Source organism: Phascolarctos cinereus, unplaced genomic scaffold (assembly GCF_003287225.1).
Source record: "Phascolarctos cinereus isolate Bilbo 61053 unplaced genomic scaffold, phaCin_HiC Scaffold_1;HRSCAF=81, whole genome shotgun sequence".
Classification (NCBI taxonomy): Eukaryota; Metazoa; Chordata; class Mammalia; order Diprotodontia; family Phascolarctidae; genus Phascolarctos; species Phascolarctos cinereus.
Window position 1 is genome coordinate 64690853 of NW_027555514.1, and position 27212 is coordinate 64718064.

Genomic DNA, 27212 nt, shown 5'->3' on the forward strand with positions numbered 1-27212 from the left:
TGAATGGGGTGATGCAGCTGCCCGGGGAGTCACTAATTTAGTGCCTAGTCTCTCCCTCCCGCCGGGGTCTGTAGACTGGGAGGGCGGGGACTTGGAGGGGGGGCTCCTTTGCAGCTTCACGGAGTACTTTCCGTCTCTCCCTCCTCGTCTGTCCCACCCCCGTCCCCGTTTCTCCCTCTTCCTCCCCTTCCCTCCCCCCCGGTATATTCCATTCAAATGGGGAGGGGGTGGTCTATGGCTGTTGTCCCGGTCTCAGGGGTACGTTAAGGGCTGGGGTCGATCTTTCCCAACAAACCCTAGAGAACCCGTAGGTGACTCCTTCCCGGTGCACCTGCCCTAGGTGGGTTTTGGGTTTTGTTTTTTGTTGTTTTTGTTGTTGTTGTTTTTTCCTCCCGGGGGAAGATGCTGAATCGGGTCCCGTCCCTTGGCTTCTGTGAACGAAGACAGCGGGAGAGGAGCTGCACCTTGCTGCGGCCAGGTGGGCGCGGGGGGCAACCAGGAATGTGGTTGGGAGCTGTGGGAGGGGTCCCTCCTGTCTCCCGGGCTGCCCCTCCAGTGCCCTGCCCTCTTCCCCAAGGCCAGCCGTGGCCCCTGACTATCCGTGCATCCCGGCCCCAGGGTGGGCTGGACCACCCCCGGGGGTGGGGAGGAGGAGGAGGAGGAGGAGGCTACAGCTTGCGGGGTCATCTGAGTCCCTGCACGAGCTAGGCTTGGGGAAGGGCTGGACTCGGGCGAGCACTAGGGGGAGGGTTGACCGGCCCTTCGGGTCCCCTCCCCCACCCCCACGGAGATGTTAATCCGCGGCTGCGCTTGGTGTGACTAGTTTCATGCAGGCTCCTGGGGAAGCTGCTGCGTGATCGCTGCCGATTGACTTTGGGACTTCGAGGGCTGGTCGGGCCGGGGCTGGTGCCTGGAGATGGCGGACACCCGATCTGTGCACGAAACCAGGTTTGAGGCGGCCGTGAAGGTGATTCAGAGTTTGCCGAAAAATGGTAGGTGCATACAGGAAGCCCTCCCTGCCCGCTGCCTCCTGGGACCTTGCCAAAGAGGCCTTTGGCCCTGGGCTGCTGGTTAACTTCTCTCTCCATTTCTTTAGACTTTATCGTAGTTCTAGTCTTCCTTGTGTATATACGCCGCATCTTTACGTAAAGGAGAAAATGTAACTGGAGGAGGAGGGAGCTGCTGAGCCCTCCCAGTTGCCTTTTCTGCACTGAAACGCCTCCTTTACCCAGTTTTAAACTAGTTCTGATGGATGGGAGATGGTTATGTTTCAATAAACAGACTTTCAGACTACCTTGTTCCTGCTGGTTCTGGATTGGTCCTGGTGAAAATAAAATATCTGACCCATTCTGGATAGCCCTGTAGTTTATATGGGAATTCCACAGAGTTATGTAGGATCGTAGATCTAAAGTTGGAAGGGACCTTGGAGGTCACTTAGCTAAATTCCCTCATTTTACAGACAAGGAAACTGAGGCCTAAGATAGGTTAAATGACGGGCCCAAGGTCAAAGAGGTTGCAAATGACATTTGAACTCAGATTCCTGCCTCTAAGTTCAACGTTGTTTTTACTGCACCAAAAGAGAGAAACAGCAAGATTCTTTGGCGGTACTGTATTATTTATGAATATACATATATGACATATAGGTTTCTCATTTAAGCTTAAAATTTAGGTATTTTCCCTTCATATGCTATGCAAGTTTACTAGTGTTGCAAAAGAGTGCTTACATTACAGTGTTACCAGGATATTATAATATTAATTGAATATGATAATATACATTCTTACATCTGGCCCAAGTAATGTACACCTGTATCACATAGAAAGACAGTACTTTACAAAGTCATTTTTAAAATTCTTTGTTTCTACAAAAAGTAAAATGGACAAAACAAAATAAAAGGCCAATTTTCCTTCACTAGTAACTTTAAGGCCAACTTTACTTTTGTCTCCTTTGGACAAGAAGAAAACATGGGGGAAGGAAGAATGTTAGGGAATTGAGAAAGGAAAATAAGGAAATTATAGGGGAATTACGTTAGGAGTCATTAACTTAAAATGCTTGACCAAGAGGACTTTTTAAGGAATGTAATTTTGAGAGTTATAAAATGCTTATGGCATCATGGAGGTATAGGGTAGTGGGCTAAGAGTAAGAAAGATCTGTGTTTAAATCTTAGCTTCTCATATTTGACCTCTACAAATCTGTTTTGGTGTGCCTTCGAAGTTGCAGTGACAGGATTCACCGATCAGAGATAGATCTTCAACCTTTTCTTTGGTTGAAAGAATTCTTAAACTGGCCTCTCCCCATATGCATTTGGAGTAAAGGGCAATGAACTGTCCTCTGCACCCCCACCTTTTTTTTTCTCCTAGTCCTGCTAATTGGAAAAGTTGCATTTCTCAGCCCTAGCTTATTTAGCCTCTCAACACTAAATAGAACTTAATAAGTGTACAAGTACGAATGACCACTGTTGACTATACAGAGCAAGTTTGTCTGCTATTCAACGTGCTCTGGGCAGCATAACTGTTGAATCAAACCAGATGAAGTTTTAGCCTAAGGGTCATATTTTTATCAGTCTTGTGAACCAAGAGTAAAAATATGAGTATTTAGAATAGATAATTAAAGTTATTTCTCCTCTTCTCCTTGAAAGGTTTTTAGGCTACTTGAAAATATTATGTAAATTTTTATGTAAATATTATGAAAAAATATGTAAAAAAGCTGCTTGAACTGCAGCTTATTTTCTTTATTCCTTAATCCTTAATAAGAGCCTACAATAAACCTGAATCCTCTGTAGAGCTTATATCTAGCATGTCCTTGGCCTTTAGGAACTTAAACTCTCAGGGAGTAGTAGGGAAATGGTATTAAACATACAGGCTTATACACAATCTGTTTTTAAATTTTTTGCTTAACAACCGAGATGTAAGGGAAAGAAGCTCTTTGGTTATTTTTTAAGTTAAGATTATGTTTCCCTAACATGAACAAACAGTATGTAACAGAGGCTATTTCCCTCCTTGCTAGATGTATGTTTTATAGTTACTCCAAAATGCATGTTTACTATTCTTTCAACAAATATTAAATGTTTGATATATGAAGAGCATTGTCTTTGGTGTGGTGTGATCTGCAAAGATAAATAAGGAATGTTCCCTGTCCTTTAGTCACTTATCATTTAGTAGAGAGATAAGATAAGCATAACATAGTAACTAATAAAAAAAAAAGTGTGATAAATACACAGAAGAGGTACTAAGCTCCACAGGGAGTTTCAGACAGCCAAAGAACACTGGAAATGGACAAACTTTTTATCTTTTGGCTCATTTAGACAAAATGTCTTTTAGATGTTCTAACTATGGAGTTAATCATCAGGATACTTTTGTAATTGTTTATTCTACTTCTACCAAGATTAAAATAAAAACTGATGGCTTTGTTGGTGATTTCTAGCAAAGTCCCAGCCTCAGGCTCATTAGCTTGTGCAAGCCACTGAACCTGTTTCCCTTCATTTCTTCATCTGTAAAATGGGGGTTATAAGAACACTTACTTTCCAGGGCTGTGGTGAAGATCAAATAAGATAATAACTGTGAACTGTTTAGCACAATAATTGGTACATAGTAAGCACTATGTTAGCTATTAGTGTGATTATTTTTAAGAATTGATAAGCAAGAGGTACCACCTCACACCTGTCAGATTTGCTAATGTGACAAAAAAGGAAAATGACAAATGTTGGAAGGAACATGGGAAAATTGAGACAGTAATGCACTGTTGGTGAAGTCACGAACTGGTTTAACTGTTGGAACTATGCCCAAAGGATTGTAGAACCATGTATACCCTTTGACCCAGCAAGAATTGATAAGTAAATAATTATCTTATCTAAATTGGAAATAGCATATATCTAATTATATATACATATATATGGGGAGAGAGAGAGAGAGAGAGAGAGACAGAGAGAGAGACAGAGAGAGAGAGAGAGAGAGAGAGAGACAGAGAGAGAGAGAGAGAGAGAGAGACAGAGAGAGAGAGAGAGAGAGAGAGAGAGAGAGAGAGAGAGAGAGAGGGAGAGAGAGAGTGAGGGGGGGAGAGAGAGAGAGAGAGAGAGAGAGAGAGAGAGAGGGGGAGGGGGAGGGGAAGGGGGAGGGAGGGGAGAGGGAGAGGGAGAATATGCATGTGTTATGGTTAGAGAGCACTTTTCTCCTTGCAGCTTTGTAGATTATGTAGTGTAGGTGTTATCCACATTTTACCCATAAGGTAACTGAGACTCTGAAAGGTAAAATACTGCCTATGGCCATATAGCTAATATTTGTGGCAGGATTCACACTCAGAGCTCCTGACCTCAAGTCCTGCACTCTTCACATTATACCATTCTGCCCCTCCTCATACAGGTTCTTAATAAAAATTGTCATATAGGTTCTTAATAAAATCTTTTAATAAAATATTTTATTAATTATTAAATAGTATTATTAATAAGACATAAAATAAAAGATAAAAATAAAATTTAATAAAATCTTAATAAAAATTTTTAAAGTTTAGGCTAAAAAAATTAGCTATGATGGAGGAAATAGCTGTATATGACATTTAGAGGAAAATGTTTTGCTGTGCTTCTTGGGATTCATCATAGCCATCACTTCTCATAATACAGGAAGATTCTATTATCTTTCTGTTCCAGTTAATGTTTAGCCATTCCTCAATCAGTGAGCCTCTACTTTGTTTTCTATTCTTTGTTGCCAGAAAAAGTATAGCTATAAATATTTTAGTGTGTATGAGATCTTGCTTTTTTGTTATTGACTTTGCACACTACATTTTAATCCTTGCAAAAAAAAAAAGAAACTAACAAACCAATCTTGAGGTAACAGAAGCCCCATGGTATAGTGGAAAAGTCCCTGCCTTGTGAAAGCTGGGTTCTGATTCTGCTACAGACATTCTGTGTAACCTCAAACAGTTTATTTCCCCAGATCTCCAATTCTTCATCTATAAAATGGAGAAACTGCCTTGATGATTTCTCAGCTTAAAAAGTCTCTTCTAGCTGTAAAAACTTAGGCTCTCTCTCTATGGGTCAGGTGAATCAGGTGGCACAGTAATTGGTCCACTTCTGCTAATTCACTTCTTGGGAAAACATTTTATAACTGTTGCATATTTCATTGTGGCTTGGGGCCCGACCTCACTGGAAGAAGTTGGTATCAGATTTGATTATTGTTTTCACTAAAATCCCCTTGAGAAGCCTCCTGGATAAAGTGTACCAGTCTTAGGCCAGTCTTCCAGATGAGCATTATTAGCATGCCTTGAACCACTTTCTTTTCCTAGTTAGAAATGTAGTTTCTGTGTGTTACATATTACTGGTAGAAAACATGAATTTTTTCCTCATAGCTCTTTGTGGACTCCAGCTCCGTTAGCCAATATGTTGTCAAAGTTTTTTGACTTCACCCTTCCAGCATCTTTGGGATATGCCTTCTTCTTTCTTCTGGTACTGCCATGATCCTAGTGCAGGCCTGCCTCACACTTGGGCCGTTGTTATAGCCTTTTGGTCATCCATCAAAGCAGTTTTCCTAAGGTGACAGTCCAACCATGTCACCCCCTTCTACCTCCCATCAACAGACTCTAGTGGCTGCTTATCACCTTCAGCATCAAATACAAAAACTTTTGTTTGGCATTCAAAGCCCTTCATAACCTAGCTCCCTGATTCCCTGCCTCCCCACCCCCTCCCCCCTTTCCAATCTTCTTTCACCTTACTCTGCCATGTTCTCTTCAGTCCGGTGACACTGACTCCTTTTGCTGTTCCTAAAATTTTTGTTGTTCGGTCATTTCAGTAGCGTTCTATTCTTCATGACCCCATTTGGAATTTTCTTGGCAAAGATACTGGAGTGGTTTACCATTTCCTTTTCTAGCTCATTTAACAGATGAGGAAACTGAGGTAAACAGGATTAAGAGACTTGCCCAGGGTTCCACAGTAGTAAGTGTCTGACTGTGGATTTGAACTCAGGTCTTCCTGACTCCAGGCCTGGTGTTCTATCCACTCCATCACCGAGCTGTCCATTCCTAGAATAAGACACTCTATCTCTTAGCTCCAGGCATTTTCCTTGGCTCTCTCCCATGGTTGGAATACCCTCCTTTCTCATCTTTGCTTCCTAACTTCCTTGGCTTTCTTCAATTCCCAACTAAAATCCTGTGTTCTACAGGAAGCCTTTGCCAACTCCTCTTAATTCTAATGCCTTCCCTCTTATCTTGTATACCCTTTCCTTGTCTTCCCCATTCGATTGTAAGCTTCTTGAGGGCAGGTATTGTCTTTTGCCTCTTTTTGTTACTTAGTACAGTGTTTGGCATGTAGTGGGCACTTAATAAGTGCTTATTGACTGACTGCTGAGCTCCAAACATGAAACTCCTTTGTCCTCAAGGAACTTACGTTCTAATGGAGATATAACTAGTGATAGAAAGCTAAGAGTTTTGTCAGTAGGGGTTGAGGCATGGAGGGGGTCAGGAATGATAGCCTGTAGGAGGTGTCATCTGAATTGCCCTTTGAAAGAAGCTAAACCATGAGAGTGAGGAGGGAGTGCATTTCAGGCATGGTGGGAACGGGTTGTATAGAGATGGTGAGGGATAGAACACTGGATCTTGAGTCAGATGACCTGGGTTCAAATCCCAGCTCTGCTACTTATTCCCTGTGGGCAAGTTGCTTCCTCTCTCTGATCCTCAGTTTACTTCAATGAGAATTATGGTAGTTGAACTAGTAGATGACCTCAGAGATAACTTTCACCTCCAAATCTCTAATGTTCTAAGATGGATTATCAGTGTTAAATCATCATTTTCCCCTCCAGGATCAAAACACTGTATTTTAAATTGTTTCCCGTAGGTTCATTTCAGCCAACAAATGAAATGATGCTAAAGTTCTACAGCTTCTATAAACAAGCCACAGAAGGACCCTGCAATATCTCAAGACCTGGATTCTGGGATCCTATTGGGAGATATAAATGGTAATTATGGATGTGTGATGAGGGGATTGTAATGATGTGTGATATGTAATTAGTAGTATGAAGGATCATTCATTTCTCTACAATCCACATGGAAAACACCACAAGCCTTTCACAGAGCTTAGATTGCTACCCTCCAGGAGCTTAAATTTTAAAACAGAATCATATTCATACAGGAAAAAAGATCTTGGCAAAGAGAGAGGGGGAAAAAAAAACAGTAAGAGGGACCAGGTATCCTAAAGGTGCTAGATGTTTTTCCATACTAGAAAAGCTAGAAAAGTAAGTATACCAAAAGAAATTTTTTGTAACTGCCAACATCTATCTATTTCTACTTCCTCAGGTAAAATATATGGTAAAGTAATTTCTGTTTACCATCTAAAGTAACTTACTTTGGTCTTTTTTGATAGCAAATAAATGGGGGACTAAAACTAATGTGGGATTATATCCAAAATTCTTCCCCTCTCCTACTCTACTGGAAAACGTATTTCATGGCTTTCTAATAGGCATATGAAAAGAGTCACCAGCTGCCAGGAGCTAACTGTGCCACTGTTTCAGTGCCAGAGTCTGACCAAACACTATTTGGGGACACTTTCCAGGCTCGATAGGTAAATGACGACTCCTCATTGCCATTTCCAGAGGTTGCCATCAGCTTCTTGAAAGGCTTCAGACCCCATCTAAAGTAATGTGTTTAGTTTTGGGAGCCAGATTTTATGAAAGATACTGATTAGTTGGAGGCTCTCTAGAGGAAGGCAGCCATAGTGGTGAAGGGCCTTGAGTTTCTGCTACATCAGGACTAGTTGAAAGAATTGGCCTGAAGAAGAAAAGACAGGAGGGACAAGAGAGCCCCCTCTCCAAGTATTTGAAGGTCAAATGGAAGAGGTGTCCTACTTGGCCCTACAGGGCAGAGCTGGAAGGTATGAATAGAAATTTTTGAAAGGCTATAATTAAAGATAACCAGAAGTGGAATGAGCTCAGGAAAGTTATTATCACTTTAAGCAAAGTCTCAATAGTGAGTAGTCAGTAAACATTTATGAAGCACCTACTGTGTGTCAATCACTGTGCAGGATACATCTATGAAAAAAGAAAGAGTCCCTGCCCTCAAGTAGCTTATAATCTAATGAGGGAAAACAAAACAGAAAGCTGGAAAGCTTGCTAGTGGAGAAGTCAGAGAAGTCCCAAGTTTAAGGAGCCTGATGAGAAATGGGATGTTCTGAGCTGAGCTCTATTCGGAGTTCATGGCCCCACCCTCTAATCCAGATAGTGATGAAATGGAGTCCCAAGGCTGATGGGATTTTAAAATGCTGAGCTTACCCCAGTAATGAGCTTTCTGGGGAATGGTAGAGAGAAGGTAGCTATGTGGTATGCGGTAGAAGGGATTATTTTGGAATAAATGGCTTGTGAAGTCTCTTCTACCTCTGAAATAAACAGTGATTATGTGACCTTTTTTGTTTTTCTTAATGCATTTATTATAAAGTTAGTAACCACTAACAAAAACATTCACATTCAAAAGCAAGATTTTTAAAAAGTTGTATATGGAACCAGAAGCTTTTATCATATGCAGTTTGTTTTTTAAGGCATTAGCTTTTTTCAAAAGTATATTAACTTTAACAAAGGAAAGGAATAGTCACTACTAGAGCTGTGATTTTGTTGCTATGGGGAGCTCCCAGGTGAGCAAGCTCCTCCCAGTGCCGCTCAGTGCTTTTCTCTGCCCCAGATTCTTCATTGGTCTAGCTCACTGAGAGGTTAAAGTGACTTCCTTGTCCAAGGGTCACACAGCCTGTTAAGTGTCAGAGGCCAGACTTGATCCCAAGTCTTCCTGGCTCTGAGAAGGAGTCTCTCTGTCCCATAGGCTGCCTAAGAACAAAATATTCATGTTTGTTTTCATGTACCCTCAACTTTTTTTTTCCTTCCTTCTGTGCATTTTCCATATTTTGTTGCTGTAATCTACACAGTTGTAACTAGTGTGTATACTCTTGTTTTAGTTTTACCTTGTTTGTCATTCATTTCTTCACATGTCATCCCATATTTCTTTGTTTGCATATTTGTATAAATTTGTGACAGTTCTTAGAATTTGGGGTATTGTTTTAAAAAAATCATAAATGTTAAAAAGCAAAGATATTTTCCCCCAGTCTGTTTATTTCTTTATTCTGAATCCCATTTTATTATGTAATAGTTGTTGATTTTTTTATAATCAAAATACATTTTGTCTGATCTCTGCCATATTTTGTTAAATTATTTGTTTTGTTAGAAGGGAATATAATCTTCCTCATTTAACTTAATATCAGTGTGTCCCATACCTAGCAGAAGCACACAAATACACTCACAGAACACTAAGCACATTTTAAAAATATTTTACACAGTCTGCTGTTTAAGTTTTGCTAAATTTTGACTTCTCCACCACCTCCTCTACTTGAGATCCTAGTATTGTTCTGATATTGTCTTTGGGACCCAGCTCTACCTTCCTTGGTCCTTTTTCCCCCTCTCCATTATCTGTAAAGCCCAAAGTCAACTCTTTGCTCTTCTGTTTGCTGCTTTTTTTTTCAAATGGGTCTCTCATTCAGTTGTTATTCACGAAGATCCAACTGCAGGGGCTTGTAATCTTATCGTAGAGATCATCTTGGGTTAGAATCTGGTTAAACCATATTTACCTTGTGGCTTCTCAGTCTCTGCCTTTATTAGTTTTGCATATTAAATCTACTTTAGGATTATTTTGACCAAATCTGTCTGAAGACTGGGCAAGATATGCCTCTGTTTCCATAAGAGAAACATGGAGATAATATAAGACTTTCCAATGAATTACTTATAAATTCCTTAAAAGATTAGAGTGGATATGTTGGTAAACAGGTGTGTTATCTGTCAGCTAAGAAAAATTGACTAAATTTTCCTCAAGACTTTCCATAAAATTAAATTGCCTCTGGGATAAAGTTTATAAGCTGGAGAGAAGGGGATTTTTGTGTGTTAAGTGATATTTTTAGGAGTCATTTATACCATCTAGCAAAATAACTATGCTGTTCCATAATGATCCTGAAGGCTAAAACTTAGCCTTATAAACCTGTCTTCATTCTTTTTTTCTGGTGAGGTGATCTCAGTTAAGTGACTTGCCCAAGGTCACACAGCTAGTAAGTGTTAAGTGTCTGAGGCTGGATTTGAACTCAGGTCCTCCTGACTCCAAGGCCAGAGCTCTATTCACTGTGCCACCTAGCTGCCCTGTCTTCATTCTTAAAGTTCAGGCACATCATCTCTGAAATCTTGGAGGTTAGGTTAGTATTGGTAGAGTAGAAACAGCTGAATTTGGAGAACTGGTCTGCCACTTTTCACTTGGGACTTTGTCAAGTGTCTTGAGCCTTTTTCCATGTCAGTAAAATGGGTATTGTAATATTCAGCTCTGCCTACCTGATAGGGGTTAATGGGGGAGAAAAAAAGCAAATGAAAACTTACCCAAAATACTTTGTGAAATGTAAAGGGCTGTATAAATATCTGCTAGTGTTGGTATTCATGTTATCTTCTGTTTAATGTTAATTTGTAACCAGAATATCTCATCATTTAAGAGTCTACTCCAAATAGCTTGTTTAACCTTCCCAAAATGTCCATATCACTGATCTTTTCTTCTGTGTGATAATTTAATAAGCATCTTTTAAAGAATTCTCAGGAAATCTTCTTTATAGTAATATAGATGAGATGGAGTAATGATGAATTTGGCTTTTTTGATCCGCAGTTTACTTACTACATTGTCTTTCTGTGGGGTGAACCAGTTAACAAAGGGTTGAGGCCCCTCTTCCTAGGGTGGCTCTCTAAGAGCCTGTTTCAAATTAAGTGTGCCATGTAGTTTGGCTTCATGGTCTACCTTGAGAAACTGTAAGTCAGATATAAGATCTGAGACATTGGTATGGGCTTTCTTATTCCAATATTGTGATTTCTAGGGACGCTTGGAGTTCACTGGGGGATATGACCAAAGAAGAGGCTATGATTGCATATGTTGAAGAAATGAAAAAGGTAAGAAAAATCATTCCACGTAAAAGAAGGTAAAATGTGGTTAAAACAGCTCCTAATTTAATTTTCTTAAGTTACAAGGTCCAAGTGAGGAAATTATAATTTGTCATATGAAGAAGAAAACTGTGGGGCCACATTCATTAGACTGTCAATTTTCAACTGAGAGCAAGTTTTCAGGAGTGGGACAGAATGGTGCTGATTTTTTCCCCCTAAGATGATATTACCTGGAAACATTCTTAAATTAGGAAAATCAGGGGTTTGGTAGTTTTCACTGTCGTGTGATTTTTTTTTCCAGATTCTAAGCTTCTTCACATTTAGAGACTGCTTTCATCTACAGGCAATATGATATAGTAGATAGAGTGCTGGCCTTAGAGACTGGAAGGCCTGGGTTCAAATCTTACATCTGACCTTTATTAGAGCCCCAGGAAGTTCTCTAAGACTAGAAGTTAAATTTGGAAGGAGTTCCCGTACCTGTAAGGTCTAGAGATTATAGGATCATAGACCTATAGCTGGAAGAGACCTTAGAGGCCCCGTATTCCAACCTCTTTTTTTTTTAATGTTTTTTTTCAATTTTTAATTTTTAGGCAGTTGGGGTTAAATGACTTGCCCAGGGTCACACAGCTAGTAAGTGTTACGTATCTGAGGCCAGATGTGAACTCAGGTCCTCCTGACTTCAGGGCCAGTGCTCTATCCGCTGCGCCACCTAGCTGCCCTCAACCTCTTCATATTAAAGATGAGGAGCCGAGGCCCAGGGAGCTAGGTTACTAACCCAGAGTCATGCAGGTATTAAGTGGCAGAGCCAGAATTTGAATCTGAGCCCTATAGCTTCAAGGTCAACATCTTTCCCACTTAAGCCTGTTAGCTCTCTTACTCAGTGAGTCACTGCCTTGCATGTGCATGTAATTTAAATGCATGATTTCAGACAGGGAATACTGCCTCTTCCAATACTGATTACGAGTTTCTTTATGATTCTTACAAGTTTCTGAGGGTTAAAAATTCAACGACCTGTGGCCAGCATGGCGATTGGTATTTGTGGACCTGGCTGGGCTGGTTTTCAGGTGCCAGACATAAAATCTATCCTCAAGCCTTTCTAGTCTAGAGGAGGCCCTTCCTCCTGGGAGGCATCAGATGCTTAGTACATGCATATTGAGTTGCGCTCAGCCTGTTAATATTACCACCCCACCCACTTCCAATAAAGGAGAAGCCACTTCAGTGGTGTTGGAAACTGGGATGCCAGTGAACATCTCCTTTAAGAGGTAGCACTTGGCAGTTTTGTCCACATAAATCAACTGTTAATGGAATCTTCCATCACAAGTATGAGCCCCCACTGCCTGATGTTAATTTTTTTTTCTAATTTAAAAATTTTTTTAACAATAAATTTTTATTGATATCTTTTTATATCACCTAAATTTCCCTCTGTATCCCTCCCCTTTGCCCTTCCCAGGAAGCCATCTTATATAACAAAGAACTCCTCTGTTAATTTTTGAGTCTGTAAGTGGGGGGAAGAGGGCAGGATTCTGTGTTCCTTATTTGATTTAAAGCTAATTTTGGAGCTTAATAAGGAGTTTTAAAAAATTGATGTTTAGGGGGTCAGCTAGGTGTTGCAGTGAATGGAGCACTGGCCCTGGAGTCAGGAGGACCCGAGTTCAAATGTGCCCTCAGACTCTTGACACTTACTAACTGTATGGGACCCTGGGCAAGTCACTCAACCCCAGTTGCCTCACCAAAAAAAAAAAAATTGTTTTGATTGGTTTGGGGGTGGGGTGAGAAAAGAAGAATGGAAGGAAGAATTGACCAAGGAAGATGGAGGTTTTAAAAATAATCCAGAGAAGAAAGGAAGAGAGGCTATATGTAACCCCTTGGTTACTAGTGCAATCTGGGCCTTGGGGGCTGCCTTGCATGAGACTTCAAACTTTAAATTTATAAAATAGAATAAACATTTAGTAATAATGTGTTTTGGTCAGTGTCTTCTTTGTGTTTGATAGACTAAGCTGATTTTTATCTTTTACACTTTGAGCAAAGTCTCTCTCATGGTTACATTTTTACAACTTCTGCTTCATGGACTTTGTCAATGCCTTATTTGGGACAGAAGTTAGTTCTCTTAGGTGTAACCACCAAAAAGTAAGAATATCATAATTAAAGAAACTTTAAATCCTTTTTTTCCCTGAATCTTTTGGTTACATAGTTAAATGTTTTTACTTTATTATTTTCCTGCCAAAAAAAACCTCAGTTGCATTTTTAGAGGCTATGTCTTTACTTGGTGAAAGTGAAAGTTCCATGGACACATAGAAGGAAAATTGCTCATTGTTTTCAATTCAGTTTATATTTTGAAATTATCTTTACTATGCCTGTGGAAAACTTTGCTTCACTGGAAGAACCTATAGGACTCAACTTAATGGCTTGAATTATTTACATTCTAAATTCGGTTTATTCTCACTTTCCACCTTAGCAGGAAAAGTTTTTTTTTTCCAAGCCGAAGACAAGGTTTATTAGAACATCTGTCATATTGGGCAGACTCTTAAGGGGTCTGAACATTACTGAGCTATTGGCTAGATTATAAGAATCTGAGCTCCTTAATGGAGACAAGATGGACCTTATATACAGAAAGACTGTGGGAGGGATCTAGGAGTGGCCAAGTAGTTTGGGGTGACTGGAGGAGGGGTTTAAGGAAGATCTGGATGGGAGTAGCCAGTAAGCTGGGATGAACAGAACTCCTGGGACCTAGACCATGTGGCCAAAGGAGAGTGGAGCCTAGCTAGGATTAAGGGTGGGAAATGGCCCGGGGCCATAGGGAGGTAAGACAATGGAGGGCTAGGCTAAATTAAGGGTAATGGAATTGGGAGATTAGGTGTAGGCACAATGAAAGGCCAGTTGATGGGATTATAGCCTCAGGCAGAAGTCTGAGATTTGGCCAAGTGGGAAAGTCCAGGGTTTTTCCTTTCTGGGGTCCAGATCCCAACCTCATTATTCCCTCCTCAGACAAATGGGACTCAAATTCTTTTGGGGTAAGGGACGAAGGTCTTGACTTCTGAAACTGCTTTCTGCTGGCAAAGGGCATAGAGCTGTCCCTTCCTCGAGGGGGGTCCCCAAAAAGAGGTTAACTAGAACCGAGCACAGGCTGCATCCAGGGAACAATGGGGGGGACGTTGACTGGTACCCACTGTTTGCTACCAACTATAGGTGAATGGCCTGTAGTCTAGAAGACACAAATCTGACAGAAAAGACTGCAGGACCCAGATATAGAGAGTAGTAAAAGTGTTAAGAGTCTAAGAGCCCATTGAAGTCATTTACATTTGACCTGCAGTATTATCTAATCTTGTTACTTTCTCTGAAGTTTAGGTAACACTTCTGCAGGTAAAAGTTTTCCACCAGCAGGAAAACTTTTTGAAACCAGAACACTTTACTTTTTCTCACTTCTGGAGAAGGTGTAGGAAACAGCAATTTTGTGTAAACTTCCGTAGAAAGAAAACTGTTTTCAGTCTTCCTAAGGACTTATTTTTATTGGGGATTATCTTTTAAGTTTGACTTTGTCACTTAGCCATAATCCAAAATAGAAAAAGAAAGTCCTAAGAGAAGGCAACTCTACTTAAACTTCTGCTGAGAGATAGTCAAAAATAAATAAATAAAAACATAAACTTAGCCATATCCCAGTTATATTTCTTTTCTTTTCTTTTCTTTTCTTTTTTTTTAGGCAATTGGGGTTAAGTGACTTGCCCAGGTCACACAGCTAGTAAGTGTCAAGTGTCTGAGTGTCTGACTTGGGTCTTCCTGACTCCAAGGCCGGTGCTCTATCTACTGTGCCACCTAGCTGCCCTGAGATATAACAGTCTTAATTTGGTGTGCTGGGTAGTATGGATCTTCTATTAATGCTAATGGGGTGGGGAAAGATGGGCTGATTGAGAGGGGGAAACAAAAGGTTACACTGAATATGATGGCCTTTTAAAAAGAAACAGACTCTTTAAAAGTATGCTTCCCTTTCCTCCAGCCCCAGTAATCAAAAGTGGTGGAATCTACAATTTCACGTTTGGTTTTCATTCTGATCATTTTCATAGAATGCCCCGATGATCAGTGTTATCAGAGTTAAGGGTGAGCTGTTTGTTGTTCAGTCTCTTTGAGGGGCTACCCCCCTCTCCTCTTCTTGCCTTTGTGTTCATGTTTCTTGGGGCAGCTGCTATCTCTGTTATTTGACTTCTTCCAAAAATTTGGCCAGAACAAAGGGACCTTTACCAAATTGAATTGGTTTTTCTTGTTCTTGCTGCCTACAATCTGAGCCAGACAACTCCTCATTGGGAACAAATGTGTTGATCTTTATTTGGGCTTCAAGGGATTGCCGTACAGATCTTTGTCCAGGTTTTTACTGGGTCTCTAGATGTTTGGGGCTATATCTTTGCCATTTCTCCATGTTTGATCATCAGCATTACACATTTCATCTTCTCCACCAACAGAATCACTGACTATACCCTTAATCTGGTTGGATAGCTTCTGGTCGCACTGAACGTCGTCAGAAGGCTGAGGATTGGGCACCCCAAGACCAGTGACTTCACTGACATCTCGATTCTCGTTTTCTCTCTCCTGTTGACCTCTTCTCAGGAGCTGCTCTGGAAAGATTTCACTTCGTGTTGTGTCTCTTGGTGACTATCCAGTCTCACTTCCTCCTGTTCCTGAGCTTCCCCATCCTTTTTCTACTTGGGTCTTGATGCCAGCTCTTGTCTCCTGAGCTGTCTGGGCCATTTCTCAAAGCTTCTCTTCATGTTTCTCCCTTCCCTTTCAGACCATCTTGTTCTCTACTTGAGTCCACATCTCCCCTGCCTCACTAGCCTTTCTCTCATCAAGAAAGAGAGCTTCAGCAAGTGTGACAAAGTCTTCATTAATGTCACCTGTCTGCATTCCTCTCCCATCAGCAGCCAGATGTTTGTCTAGTGAAATATCATAGCCCTTAACTGTTTTCCAGTTTGAAACACAGACAGGAATTTTCCACCCTTGCTGTGCCTTCACAGTCATCTTTCCCCTAGGAAAATGCATGACAAGCGCAGGAGGAGAAGGAGGCCCACGAGGAAGTTTATTGTTCATTTTGAATCTTGGAGGCTCCGTGGGATCTCTTGGCATTGCCACCATCTGAATAGCTCTCTGCTTAGCTCCAGAATTGAATGGCTTTCTCCTTGCTGCCCTGGCGTATGCTGATTCATGGCTGGAGCTAGTTCACCTATAGCGTGAACTGGCATGACCTGTAGTAACCTTCTGAGACACCGATTGCTCTAGGGCTACCTGTGTCTTTTTTATAATCTCTTTAATGGCTTCATTAGGGCTCTGCAGGTCTGGGTCAGCTGCATTCATAACTTCTTTGGGAACCAAGTCAATGTACTTGCTATAAGTGATCATCCTTTGATTGTCTCTTTTGAGCAATTGCAGCAAATTTCATTTTTCACTCTGCATCCACCTGAATGGCCAGTGCTTTGGGCATTTCCTTCCTTCTTCCCATGTCCAATGGGTACTGGGCCACAGGTATTTCTGGAAAGGCACCTCCATCTCCAAAATCCTCTAACAAAGGAGGTGTCCAACTTTTTGATCCCTGTAAGGGGGAAGTTCTCTTTTGATTCGACCAGTGCAGTTTGCTTTGATCTCTGTGATCTCACCCTTTCCCTCAGCCTCAGGCTGGTCCTGAGAAAGTTGAGTTAGAGCAGGTAAAAATCTGGTCAACGGTGGTCTTCTTCCCTGCTTCTAGTGCGTGGCCGCTGAGCTTGGAGGGGTTTCTTAGGCCAAAAGAAGAATTTTTAAAAATTTGTAAACCTAACATAAACACTTATTAAATTATCTTTTTCTTTGCTTCATTAATACAAGTAATTAAATGTTGGCTTCAGACAGATAGTTAAGGATCATTCCCTGCACACCTCAGGACTCTCCTTCATAAAGAGAAAATTTGAAAAGCATCATTTTTATTCGTTATCATCTTATATGAAAGAGCACTCATTAATGAGAGCAGTCAGCCATTCACAGTTTAACAGGTATATGCTGCCAACCTCCAGTTTGCCAGTATTAAAACCAGTAGCTGTTGTCCTTTCAAGTATATTTTATTTTGTTTCTCTCTTACAAGGTACAACAAGTATATTTTAAATTAAAATAATAGACTTATTAATTGCTAACTTAACAGTAGGTTGTCATCCATGTAGAAGTCATTTAGAAACGAAAATAATGTTGCTGTCATGTTTCTTTGTGTACCAGGCTCAGGAAGTCAGCCTGATTTTAGGAGAGAGAGCCTTATTGGTGAGGGGATAGAGGAAGGCGGAAGGGGTGGGAAATAGGTGGGGAGGGGAGCCAAATAAAGCATGCACCTAACCAATTTATTTTCCTTTTTCTTCTGGAAAGGTGTTGCTTTTTTTTTAAGTTTTGTTACTCGTAAATGAAATCTTGGTTTGCAGATGAGGCTAACTGCTTTTGAGACAATATATGAGTTGGGGGGTATATGCAAGAATCTCCATTTTGGGGGCAGCTAGGTGGCACAGTGGATAGAGCACCAGCCCTGGAGTCAGGAGGACCTGAGTTCAAATCCGGCCTCAGACACATAACATTTACTAGCTGTGTGACCCTGGGCAAGTCACTTAATCCCATTGCCTAGCCCCCCTCCCCCCCAAAAAAAGAATCTCCATTTTTGGTTTTGTTACCTTTTCAGCTAATTAACTTCTATCTGAAAAGTAACAGGCTCCACATGTGATGAAATGCTAAATGGATGCATAATTCCAGGGTTCCCTGCTCCCCACTCATACTTAGGGATTGGAGCAGGCTGGGGAAGCTGGGATGAGAGGAGCTCTTAAATTGTGCACATTCACTGGGTATTATTAATCAACTTTCTTGTATTCCAGTGCCCTAGATTTTATTACACTAATAACTAATTAACTGATCAAAGACCACTGTGCCTGTCTTCTGCTTAACAAGTCAGTTGCTTCATAAAATGGACTTCATAGTAGAAACACTTATAGATAATTATTTTAGCCATTGCTAAGCTCATTTAGGAGAACATGTGCATTTATGTCTACTGTACTTAATGAATTTGGATATTTCCCTTAAATGAACTTCATGTTTCAGAAGTTAAAAAAATTGGAATATTTGAAGCCAGTGTAAATCAAATGAATCCTTTATTTCTGATTTCATAAGACTTGTATTTTGATCACAGATTCTTGAGACCATGCCAATGACGGAGAAAGTTGAAGAATTACTCCATGTAATAGGTCCATTCTATGAAATTGTAGAGGACAAAAAGAGCAACAGAAGTTCTGATTTAACCTCAGGTTGGAATACAGTATTCTTTGTTATTTAGCAACTGACTGTACCATGAGTTGAGATTATTGTATTTTCAATGGATGATATATTTTACAACAGTGCTGTTTTTCTAAGCTACATTTAAAAAAATTCATTCTTTTATTTTTATACACCAGTCCGACTGGAGAAAGTCACTAAGTATTTAGAAGGTAGGAATGATGAAATTTATGTATACATGTTTTCTTTTTCATTTTATCTGTCCAAAAGAATGCTCCTCAGATTTTTGCAACTACTGAACTTGCCACCTGTGAGTTGTCGCTTGAAAATAAGTACGCTGTGTGCAGCTTCAAAAAGAGACACATTTCTCTTTTACTACAGAAAATTCTCTCTTAAAACCTGTCTTAGTGACAAAAGAGATCTGATGAGGTTTATTATAGGGATGATTTTTTAAAAAAATGCATACTACTACGAATAACAGTATAAATTACCTTTTCTTTGCATACTTACAAGTACAGTGATAGTCTAAATCCTTTTGTCTTAGCTGTGATGGCCATGGGCTGTTCGTGGTAGTATCTAGAATTGTTAGTGCTGTAGTTGGCTTGCTTCCCTCCAGGCATGCATTAGTTTAAGAAGGTTGTTTATTTACTAGGGTCAATATGACATGCAGTGCAAAGAAGAGACTTTTAACTTGTCTAAAAATCTGACGGGTGGCAACTTAGTCATTATGTCATTGTGACAACATTCTTCCTACTTGATTTCCTTTAAGCTAAATCCATGTTTTCCTTATAATTGCAGAAATCACATTGTAGCAATACTATAGTTGAGGTAACCTTTCCCGAATTTACTGTTTTTAGACTGTTATGATATTTTCAGTAAAATTTAACCACGATGAGTCTGATCCATTAGTAGAGTTATTGGTTAAATTCAGCTTTCAGATTCTTTGTGATAAAAATGGAAAAACAAAAGATTAGAAGATGATTTTTTTATGTATCAGTTGTAAATGCTTTTGGTAGAAATATGAAAATTGTGCTGTTGTGTATCAAAATTAATTGGGGTTCATTAATTTTGCAGAAAATCACAAAGATGTGAGAGGCAAATATTTCTGAGTGTTCACTTGGAAAGCTAGACTGATGCTTTAAGGTAAAAATGTGTTTGTGGTTTCAGCAGGAAGCTGCGATGGTGTCTAGCAGGGTTCTTTAAGGACTGTCATAGCTCCGGTTGAAGCGGTTGAGTTGGAATGTATAATCTTTATAAATATTTCAAACTTCTGTATTCGCTGCTGCCAGATCTGCGAGGAAATGATGATGGGAGCTCTCCCTTCTAATTCAGAATTCCTTTTTGCCTTTGACCTTTTGATAAGACGGATTTTGTTGTTGCTGCTGCTTCTTTAGCTGCTTTGCTTGATCTGATTTGGCCAGAGGAGGCACTCTTCCTAATAAGTTGTCCGTGTACTAGGTCCCTTCAGGTTGGAATGAGAGAAATTAGATTTCAGAGTTTTAAGGCCAGCTTAACGTATACATAAAAAATTCTTGTTATTTGTATGGCACTTCTTTTTTTAAAAAAAAATTTTTTTTTTAGGCAGTTGGGGTTAAGTGACTTGCTCAGGGTCACACAGCTAGTCAGTGTCAAGTGTTTGGTCTGAGGCTGGATTTGAACTCAGGTCTTCTTGACTTCAGGGCTGGTGCTCTATCCACTGTACCACCTAGCTGCCCCTACAGCACTTCTTAAACTGTGGGTCACAAGCCCATATGGCAACAGTGAGAGGTTTCTAAACACCCAATGACCAAAAATTAACTAAAAGTCAAACATCTGAGATGTTTGTTGCAGCGCTTGCCTGGGTTGCACCATGCACTTTCACCACAGCCCTTGGTTCTGAACACAAAGCATGTGCACTTTGTATTGCGCGTGCCCTCAGGCCACGAGTGCCAACAAACACTGCCAGAACTGGAAAAGGAGAATGGAAAAGAGGTCTAGAGTGGAAAAAGGTGAAGAAGCCCTGATTTATAAGTGGCACATGCCACACGTAGCCGTAGCTTGTCCTATTTTGTGCTGAAGTTATTTGCATTAGAAATGTACAAAATACAGTGCACTGACTGTCCGAAGAAGGAAGGACCATTCTTAACTGGGGAGGTCTCAGAAGACTTGCTGGATGAAGTCAGGTGGTACCTGAGAGGAGCCTTGAAGGATAGATTGGATTTCTGGGGGCAGAGATGGAGCGATGTGGCATAAATCCTAGAAAGGGCAGAGACACACGGAGAGGTGAGGTGAGGCCAGTTTGGCTGAAGAAGGCTGCGTGCTGGGGGTGAGGGTTCCAGTCCTTTTCACTCTATCTCCCCATTGCAGTTTGTCCCCCCCCACATCTTCCCTAAGGCACAGTTGTCACCCTCCTGCTTAAAAGTGTTTAACATCCCCCAAGGCCTCCAGGAGAATAGAGGCTTCAGCCTGGCGTTTTAATAAAGCCTCAGCAGTCGGCTCCACCCTGTCTTTCCAGAAGTGTTTTACATTATTTCACATTTACATTATCTTCTGTGTCCCAGTCAAACTGATCTGTTATCATTCCCTGACTTTGGCATTCCTGCTCCTGCCACTTTGCCATACTTCCCCTCATGTGTGGAAGGCAGTCTGTGCTCACTTGACCTCCTGCTATTCTGAGCTTCCTTTGGGGCTCAGCTCAGTTGCAGCCTCCTACATGAAGCCTTTCCTGATTTCTACAACCTCCTCAGTTATTAGTGTTTTTGTTTATCCTGAAATTGTATTGTATTTACTTATCTGTGTGCCTGGCATGTGCACTTTGAAGTCAGAGACTGATTCTTTTTTGTCTGTATTTCCCAGGGACTAGAGCAGCAGCTCATAATGTATCTAGTAGACACTTAATGTTTGTCTACTTGAAGTGCATTTACTGGCACTAGATTCTGGGAGGCTTTGAATGGAATGCCAGGATGAGATACTAGGTAGATAGTAGTGAGCAATTGAATGGGTTTGAACAGAGGGGAATACCCTGATTGTTTCTGTGTATAAAGAAATTAATCTGGTATCTGTGAAAAATGTTTTAGAAGAGACAAAGTGGCTATGAGAAGGCCTAGTAGGAGACTTCTGCATTAGAAAACATCAGAGCTTTCAAGTTTTTTCATGTTTTGATCAGGGATATTCTTCATGCAGAATATATGTCTTCATATATATTTGATAGAGATGAGAAAGTATGTCTTCACAACTTTTATAATCTTTCTATTCTTTTGGAGTATTTCCGTATTTGATACTTTGAAAACCAATACCAGAATGCCTTTAAAGTGGTCAGTTTTAGCAGAGCTTGTGTGTGTGTGTTTGTGTGTATGTGTATGTGTGAGATGCAACTTCTCTTCCTGACTTTGTCTTCCTAAGTGACGTTTCCACTTCCTGAAATGGTTATAGAAATGCTAGTAGATCTATTTCCTTTCACAGCTATTTGTTTCATTTAATAAAATTTGTTGACTTCTTAAAACTTGTGCTAGTAGTTTATCAAAATGGGATTAGGACTCTGAACTATAGTAATCATAGAGTTATTCTGGCAGCAGTGAGCACAGACTTAATTCATTTTTATTGGGTTGGGTTTTTTTTTTTTGTTTTGTTTTGTTTTTAGGCATTTGGGGTTAAGTGCCTTGGCCAGGGTCACACAGCTAGTGAGTGGCAAGTGTTTGGTCTGAGGTCGGATTTGAACTCAGGTTCTCTTGACTTCAGGGCTGGTGCTGTATCCACTGCGCCACCTAGCTGCCCCTCTTAATTCATTTTTAAAGAAGTCATCTAGATGGTCCACTAAGTCACTGTACTATGTTGCCGCCTCAAATTACTAAAGACTGAGAATTTATCTTGGGTCTCCAGTTCTATCTATCTTCGCACATTTTAAACTAGAGAGGATCTGTTGTACCAGAGCAGTTAAGCAGGCATGATAACATCTCATAACAAGTCAAGCCAGTCTTGCCAGTGTTTTACAAGCATTCCACTGAAACTGCAACCTATATTTATGAAACTTAGATTAAGCCATTAGGGTAGAGTCAAAATCCCAGTGATATCAAGGAAATAGGAAGGACACATTTTAAATCACTGCATTTAAATTTGAGCATATTCCTTTTCTCTTCCCATCCACTCTCCACTTCCGTACTGCTGAGTTTTATAATCACCCGATTTTACAAGCTGAACAATTTTGAATCATGTCCACATATGTATAATAAATGCCAAGGAACACTGAGGTGTTTCAGGAAGTGGAATGAGTGATTGAGTAGATAGTTCTTTTCATTTACATATAAAGGAATCTTTCTTCATTTGTTATGGACTCATTCCAGAGCTCTCTACAAACAGTAAAACAAGCTAAGATGGTGCTATACTTAAGGTACGTACAGTACTTAGAGGAAAGCTGCCAAGTGGAGGCTACACATCTAACAGGTACTGACAAGAGAAATGACCATATTTTGTCTAGGCACAGGACAGATGCCTACAAACAAGACGTTGTTGGCAGTATTTTGGCCAGTGGCTCATATTGGTGCTAAGATGTTTGATGCATGAAACTATGAACTGTGAAACCGGTAATAGTAACGTATTGTTTTGGTGGCACTTAAGTGCTTTCCTCACAACAAGCCTCTAAGACGGGTAGTGGGAGAAGCAATGTGACCTCAGTTGTATAGATTAAAGACCATGGAGCTCAGGAGCAAACTGAATTGTGCATGGTCAGGAAGTTAAAAAGAGTTGGAGGCAGAATTTGAACCCAAGGCCTTTTGATTCCAAGTCTTTTCACCGCATCAGGAGTGTAGAGGTTTCTCATAGTGATGCCATTGAAATGAGAAATGAGCACATTTGTACAGGGGTCTAAATTTTCCATTTGATCATATTCTACTCTACCCCAGCCCCGCCAGGATATCATGCTGCTGTGGCTTTGGGAATGATACTCTTGAGGATTTAAAAGTCTGAGATGTGTTTAACTGCAGCTGCCAGCTGTTAGCTGTTTTTCAGGATTCTGTAGAGAAATCATTTAGTCTTGTTCTACAATTTTGGCTTATTCAGAGCTTATGCCAGAGCAGAGTAGGTATTAGAAACAGTTTTGAAATTGGATATTCACTAGTACTTGCTTTCCATATGTAAATGGTGACTGTCAGTTGAGTTCTAGACTTTCCAGTCAGGATCTGAACTGTATACTTTCTGTTGCCCCATTTTGTGCTCCTGATTCTTTCCTTATCCCTGCCTCTGTGTGTGTGTGTGTGTGTGTGTGTGTGTGTGTGTGTGTGTGTGTGTGTGTGTGTCTGTGTTGGGAGAGCTATATTATCACCTTGTTCCATTAAAGAAGGGAGAGGGAGGACAGAATTTGAGAAGACAAACAGGTGTCTTTTAAATAGTGATCATTTCTTTGAAAGTTTTCTACTGTAATAGTACAGTAATAGCTTGAATTCATATGTGCTTTTATTTCAGGAAACTCAAAATGCTTTGAAATACTGGATTATTTATACCTACAAAACACTGTAGAGTGGTAAAAGTACCAATCCTTCCACTTTATGTATAGAGTTTAATATTTATAATTTTCATACAATTTGGAGGTCCTTTACTGAATATTCTTACTCATATTAAATAAATCTTAGTTTTAAAAATGATCTTCAGACAGCTAGCTTATTTGTCTCTTAGCTGTTTTCCATGGGGATGATAGATAAATCATTTAGGGATGGCCATTGCATTTGAACAAACTGTGCAATATTGACCTCTTCTTATGACAGCAGAAGTTATTTTGTATTCAGCCTATCCACGAACAGTTGAACAGTCAATTGGTTCACTAAGATATCTTCCCTCAAGTTTGGCCTAAGAGCTTTAGGCTCTGTGCTTTATGTGTTTGTTCCAGATTGCAGGGCTACCTGTATATATGGGGCAGAGACTGCAGGAGATGACTGTTGACATGCTGACACATCAGTAGTTATTATAGGATCAGAGGCAATAGGGGCTTCCAGTTCAGGTGACCATATGAGAAATCAGAGAGGAGCCAGGTTCTCCCACTAGTTTTCTAGCAGTAATCTAAAAAGAGCCCCAGATTGAACACTGACAAAGAAAAACATCAGTACGCTCCTTTGTCTAGCACAGAACCTCTCAAAAAGACAGCCAAAAGCTGTAGACACTGCAGGTGGAGTCCTGCTAGAATCCTTGACCAAGGAAGTGGGAAGGGAAACAGATGGAATAGAAGACTCAGGACAGCCAACTAGAAGGGTCAGATGAGGGACTTTGAAGACTGGGAGCACCCTGAGTGTAGACATACTTAGGGAAATGGAAGTCAGCACCCAGAATCCACGAAAGTGAGGTTAGGACCAAATAGGGCCTAACCCCACCCCATTTAAGAAGGGGATAGAACCTGACCCTGGCAGAGTCCAGAATCAGGACATGAGTCTGGAGATGAGCGAATAGAAGAATACATTCACTATAATACTTTAAAGAAATTTTATGGGTCTTGAGACACCCAAGAGAGTACTCTGCAATGAGAGAGTAACTGCAGTACCTACAAACAAGCCTCAAAGGAAAACGTGGCTTGGCCACCAGGGCAGCAAGAGGTCCTGGAAGAAAGGAAGCAACAAAGAAGCATTTGAATTTGAGGTGAAATAAGAGCTCTGGAGGAAAAGAATAACTTAGAAGATGAAAAAACTTAGCCGAGTTGCAGGCTCGATGACAGGAATGGGCTAACAAGAACTCTGACTCCATGAAACCAAAGACGTATTAGAACAAATTCAAGCTTAGAAACAAATTCAAGATTAAAAAAAAAAAAAGGAAAATGTAAGGTATCAAAGGGCACTGCAGTATTTAAAGCTGAGGTGTCAAACTCTCAGGCACCATAAGTGACGTGATTAAAAGTCAACTGGAAAATGTTTAATATGATAAATAAAAATACAGTACAATATAGGTAATGTTAATTTGTGGTTTTCTAAGTCAGCTGGGGATCCCTTTCTATTTGAGTTTGACACTACTGCCTGAAAGTGCTATATAAATACTAGCTATTATCAAACTGTCAACTCATCTTATTTTGAAACCAAACTACCAATATCAGCAATGAAAGAGAATTCTCTTCAAATGTAGAGGAAATAAAGGGAATTGTTAGAACTTTTTTCCCCGAAAACGTTGATCAGTAGGACAGATTAGAATACAAAACCCAGACACAAATGAACACAATGACATGGTGTTCAGCACATCATGTGTATGCAGTATTCTGTATCCGTAGTTCCCCATCTCTGCAAAAATAAGAGAGATATTTTCACAGTTCTTCTCTACGGACACTGTAATTACACAGTAGTTTCATTTTTCTTTTTAGTTTGTGATGCTGCAGTTATTCTGATATCTGTGTCTTTTCATCTTGAGAAATTCTTGTCGATGTCTTTCTGTAAATCTTCCAGAAAAGATCTAGTGAGCTGGAGATTTTCCTCCTAATCTTTAAATTAATTCCATAAATACCAAGGCAACACTCAGGCTGTGCATTTGTTATCCTTCACTCTTACTGAAAATAATTTTAGTGATGCTTTTTGCTTAGACACAAGAATCATTTCCTCATATGTGAATGTGCTGCCTGTTCTCTGATAGTTGTTCAGTTTTGTCCGATTCTTTGTGGCCCCATGGACCATATTGTCCCTAGGCTTTTTTTTTTAAGGCAATTGGGGTTAATTGACTTGCCCAGGGTCACACAGCTAGTAACTGTCTGAGGCTGGATTTGAACTCGGGTCCTCCTGACTCCAGGGCCAGTGCTCTGTCCACTGGGCCAACTAGCTGCCCCATGGGCTTTTCTTGGCAGTGATATTGGAGTAGTTTACCATTTCCTTCTTCAGTGGATTAAGGCAAACAGAGGGTAAGTGATTTGCCCAGGGTTGCACAGCTAGTCAGTGTCTGAGGTCGGATTTGAACTCAGGTCTTCCTGACTCCAGGCCCAGTGTTCTATCCACTGAGCCATCTAATAGCCCTAAGGTACCAGTACTTGTCTTGAAAAAAAAAAAGGGTAAGCAAAACAGTCTGATAGCTCTTATGATCGACTAAATAAATCATTACTAGAGAGGAAGGAAGAAATTCAGTAGTTTACTTCTTAGCCACATGGACTTCTAGCTAATATGAGTCAGGGCAAGAAGTGATACCTAAGACTGGTGTTAAAATTTGACTTTCACTGCTTTCCTGTAGAATTGCACCTTGTGTGACATAGATGACCAGAGGAGATGATCTGATCAGTCATAAGTCACTGAAATTCGGGGGCAGTGCAAAATTTTTATTCACTGTTTGGATGGGAAAAGGGTCTCTGAAATACTTGGGCTTTGGTCTTGGTGACTCGTTTGTTCCTTTAACATACATATTTACGAAAGCCAGTGTTTCTACTCGGTTCCTATTTAGAACGTGCTCTGTAAAGTCCAAAATATTCTCCGAATCCCAGAGTCTGAGTAGGAAGGGACCCCACAGGCTGTCGAATATAATGTGTACCCCACAAAGAGTCCAGTCTACAACTTACCTGACCAGGGGTCGTCCACTTGTTAGCTGAAATCTTCCAGTCCAAGGGGGAAACGCTACCTCTGAGGTCATCCATTCCACTTTTGGACAGCTCTGAATGTTGAGTGGGTTTTTCCCTACATGACACCTAAATCTGCATCTCTGAAAGTTCTGCCCATTGTTTGTAGCTCTGTCCTGTGAATTAAAAAAATTTGCCATAGTCCCTGATCTGATCTCTTCTGGATTCAGGATGCCCAGTTCCTTCAGCTGATTCTTACATGGCACAGTCCTGCCCTTTTGCCATTCTGGTCACCTTCTCCTCAGTGCTTTCCAGCTTGTCAGAGTCTTTCCTGTAAGGTTGCAGACATCTAGAAAGTCTTTGGTAGAAAATTGGAAACATAGCGTGCCACTTGTTCTTGTAGTGAGCTGCAGAAGTTAATACATTTCCCTAACCACCTAATTTGCTGCTGTGGAATAACTTAGGCACTGGGAGGCTTGGTTTCCTTTACCAATTATTCAAAAGCCCTTCAATAGAGTTAGTAGAAGTCATTTCAGTTTTGAAAGTAAGCTGTGGCTAG

The 27212-nt window shown here is 40.5% G+C and overlaps 1 protein-coding gene and 1 pseudogene across 1 annotated transcript in view; one reads left to right on the top strand and one right to left on the bottom strand.

The window, feature by feature from the left end:
* The window catches only part of ACBD5 (acyl-CoA binding domain containing 5), a 55735-nt gene continuing 28523 nt past the window's right edge, over positions 1 to 27212 (top strand). Inside the window, exons 1-5 of the mRNA XM_020990341.2 lie at positions 1 to 478; positions 824 to 992; positions 6819 to 6939; positions 10857 to 10929; positions 18095 to 18209. Coding sequence (XP_020846000.1) covers positions 917 to 992; positions 6819 to 6939; positions 10857 to 10929; positions 18095 to 18209 — 385 coding nt within the window. The 5' untranslated portion in view covers positions 1 to 478; positions 824 to 916. The remainder of the gene's footprint in view (positions 479 to 823; positions 993 to 6818; positions 6940 to 10856; positions 10930 to 18094; positions 18210 to 27212) is intronic.
* Positions 15046 to 16832, bottom strand: LOC110211173 (SNW domain-containing protein 1 pseudogene; annotated as a pseudogene).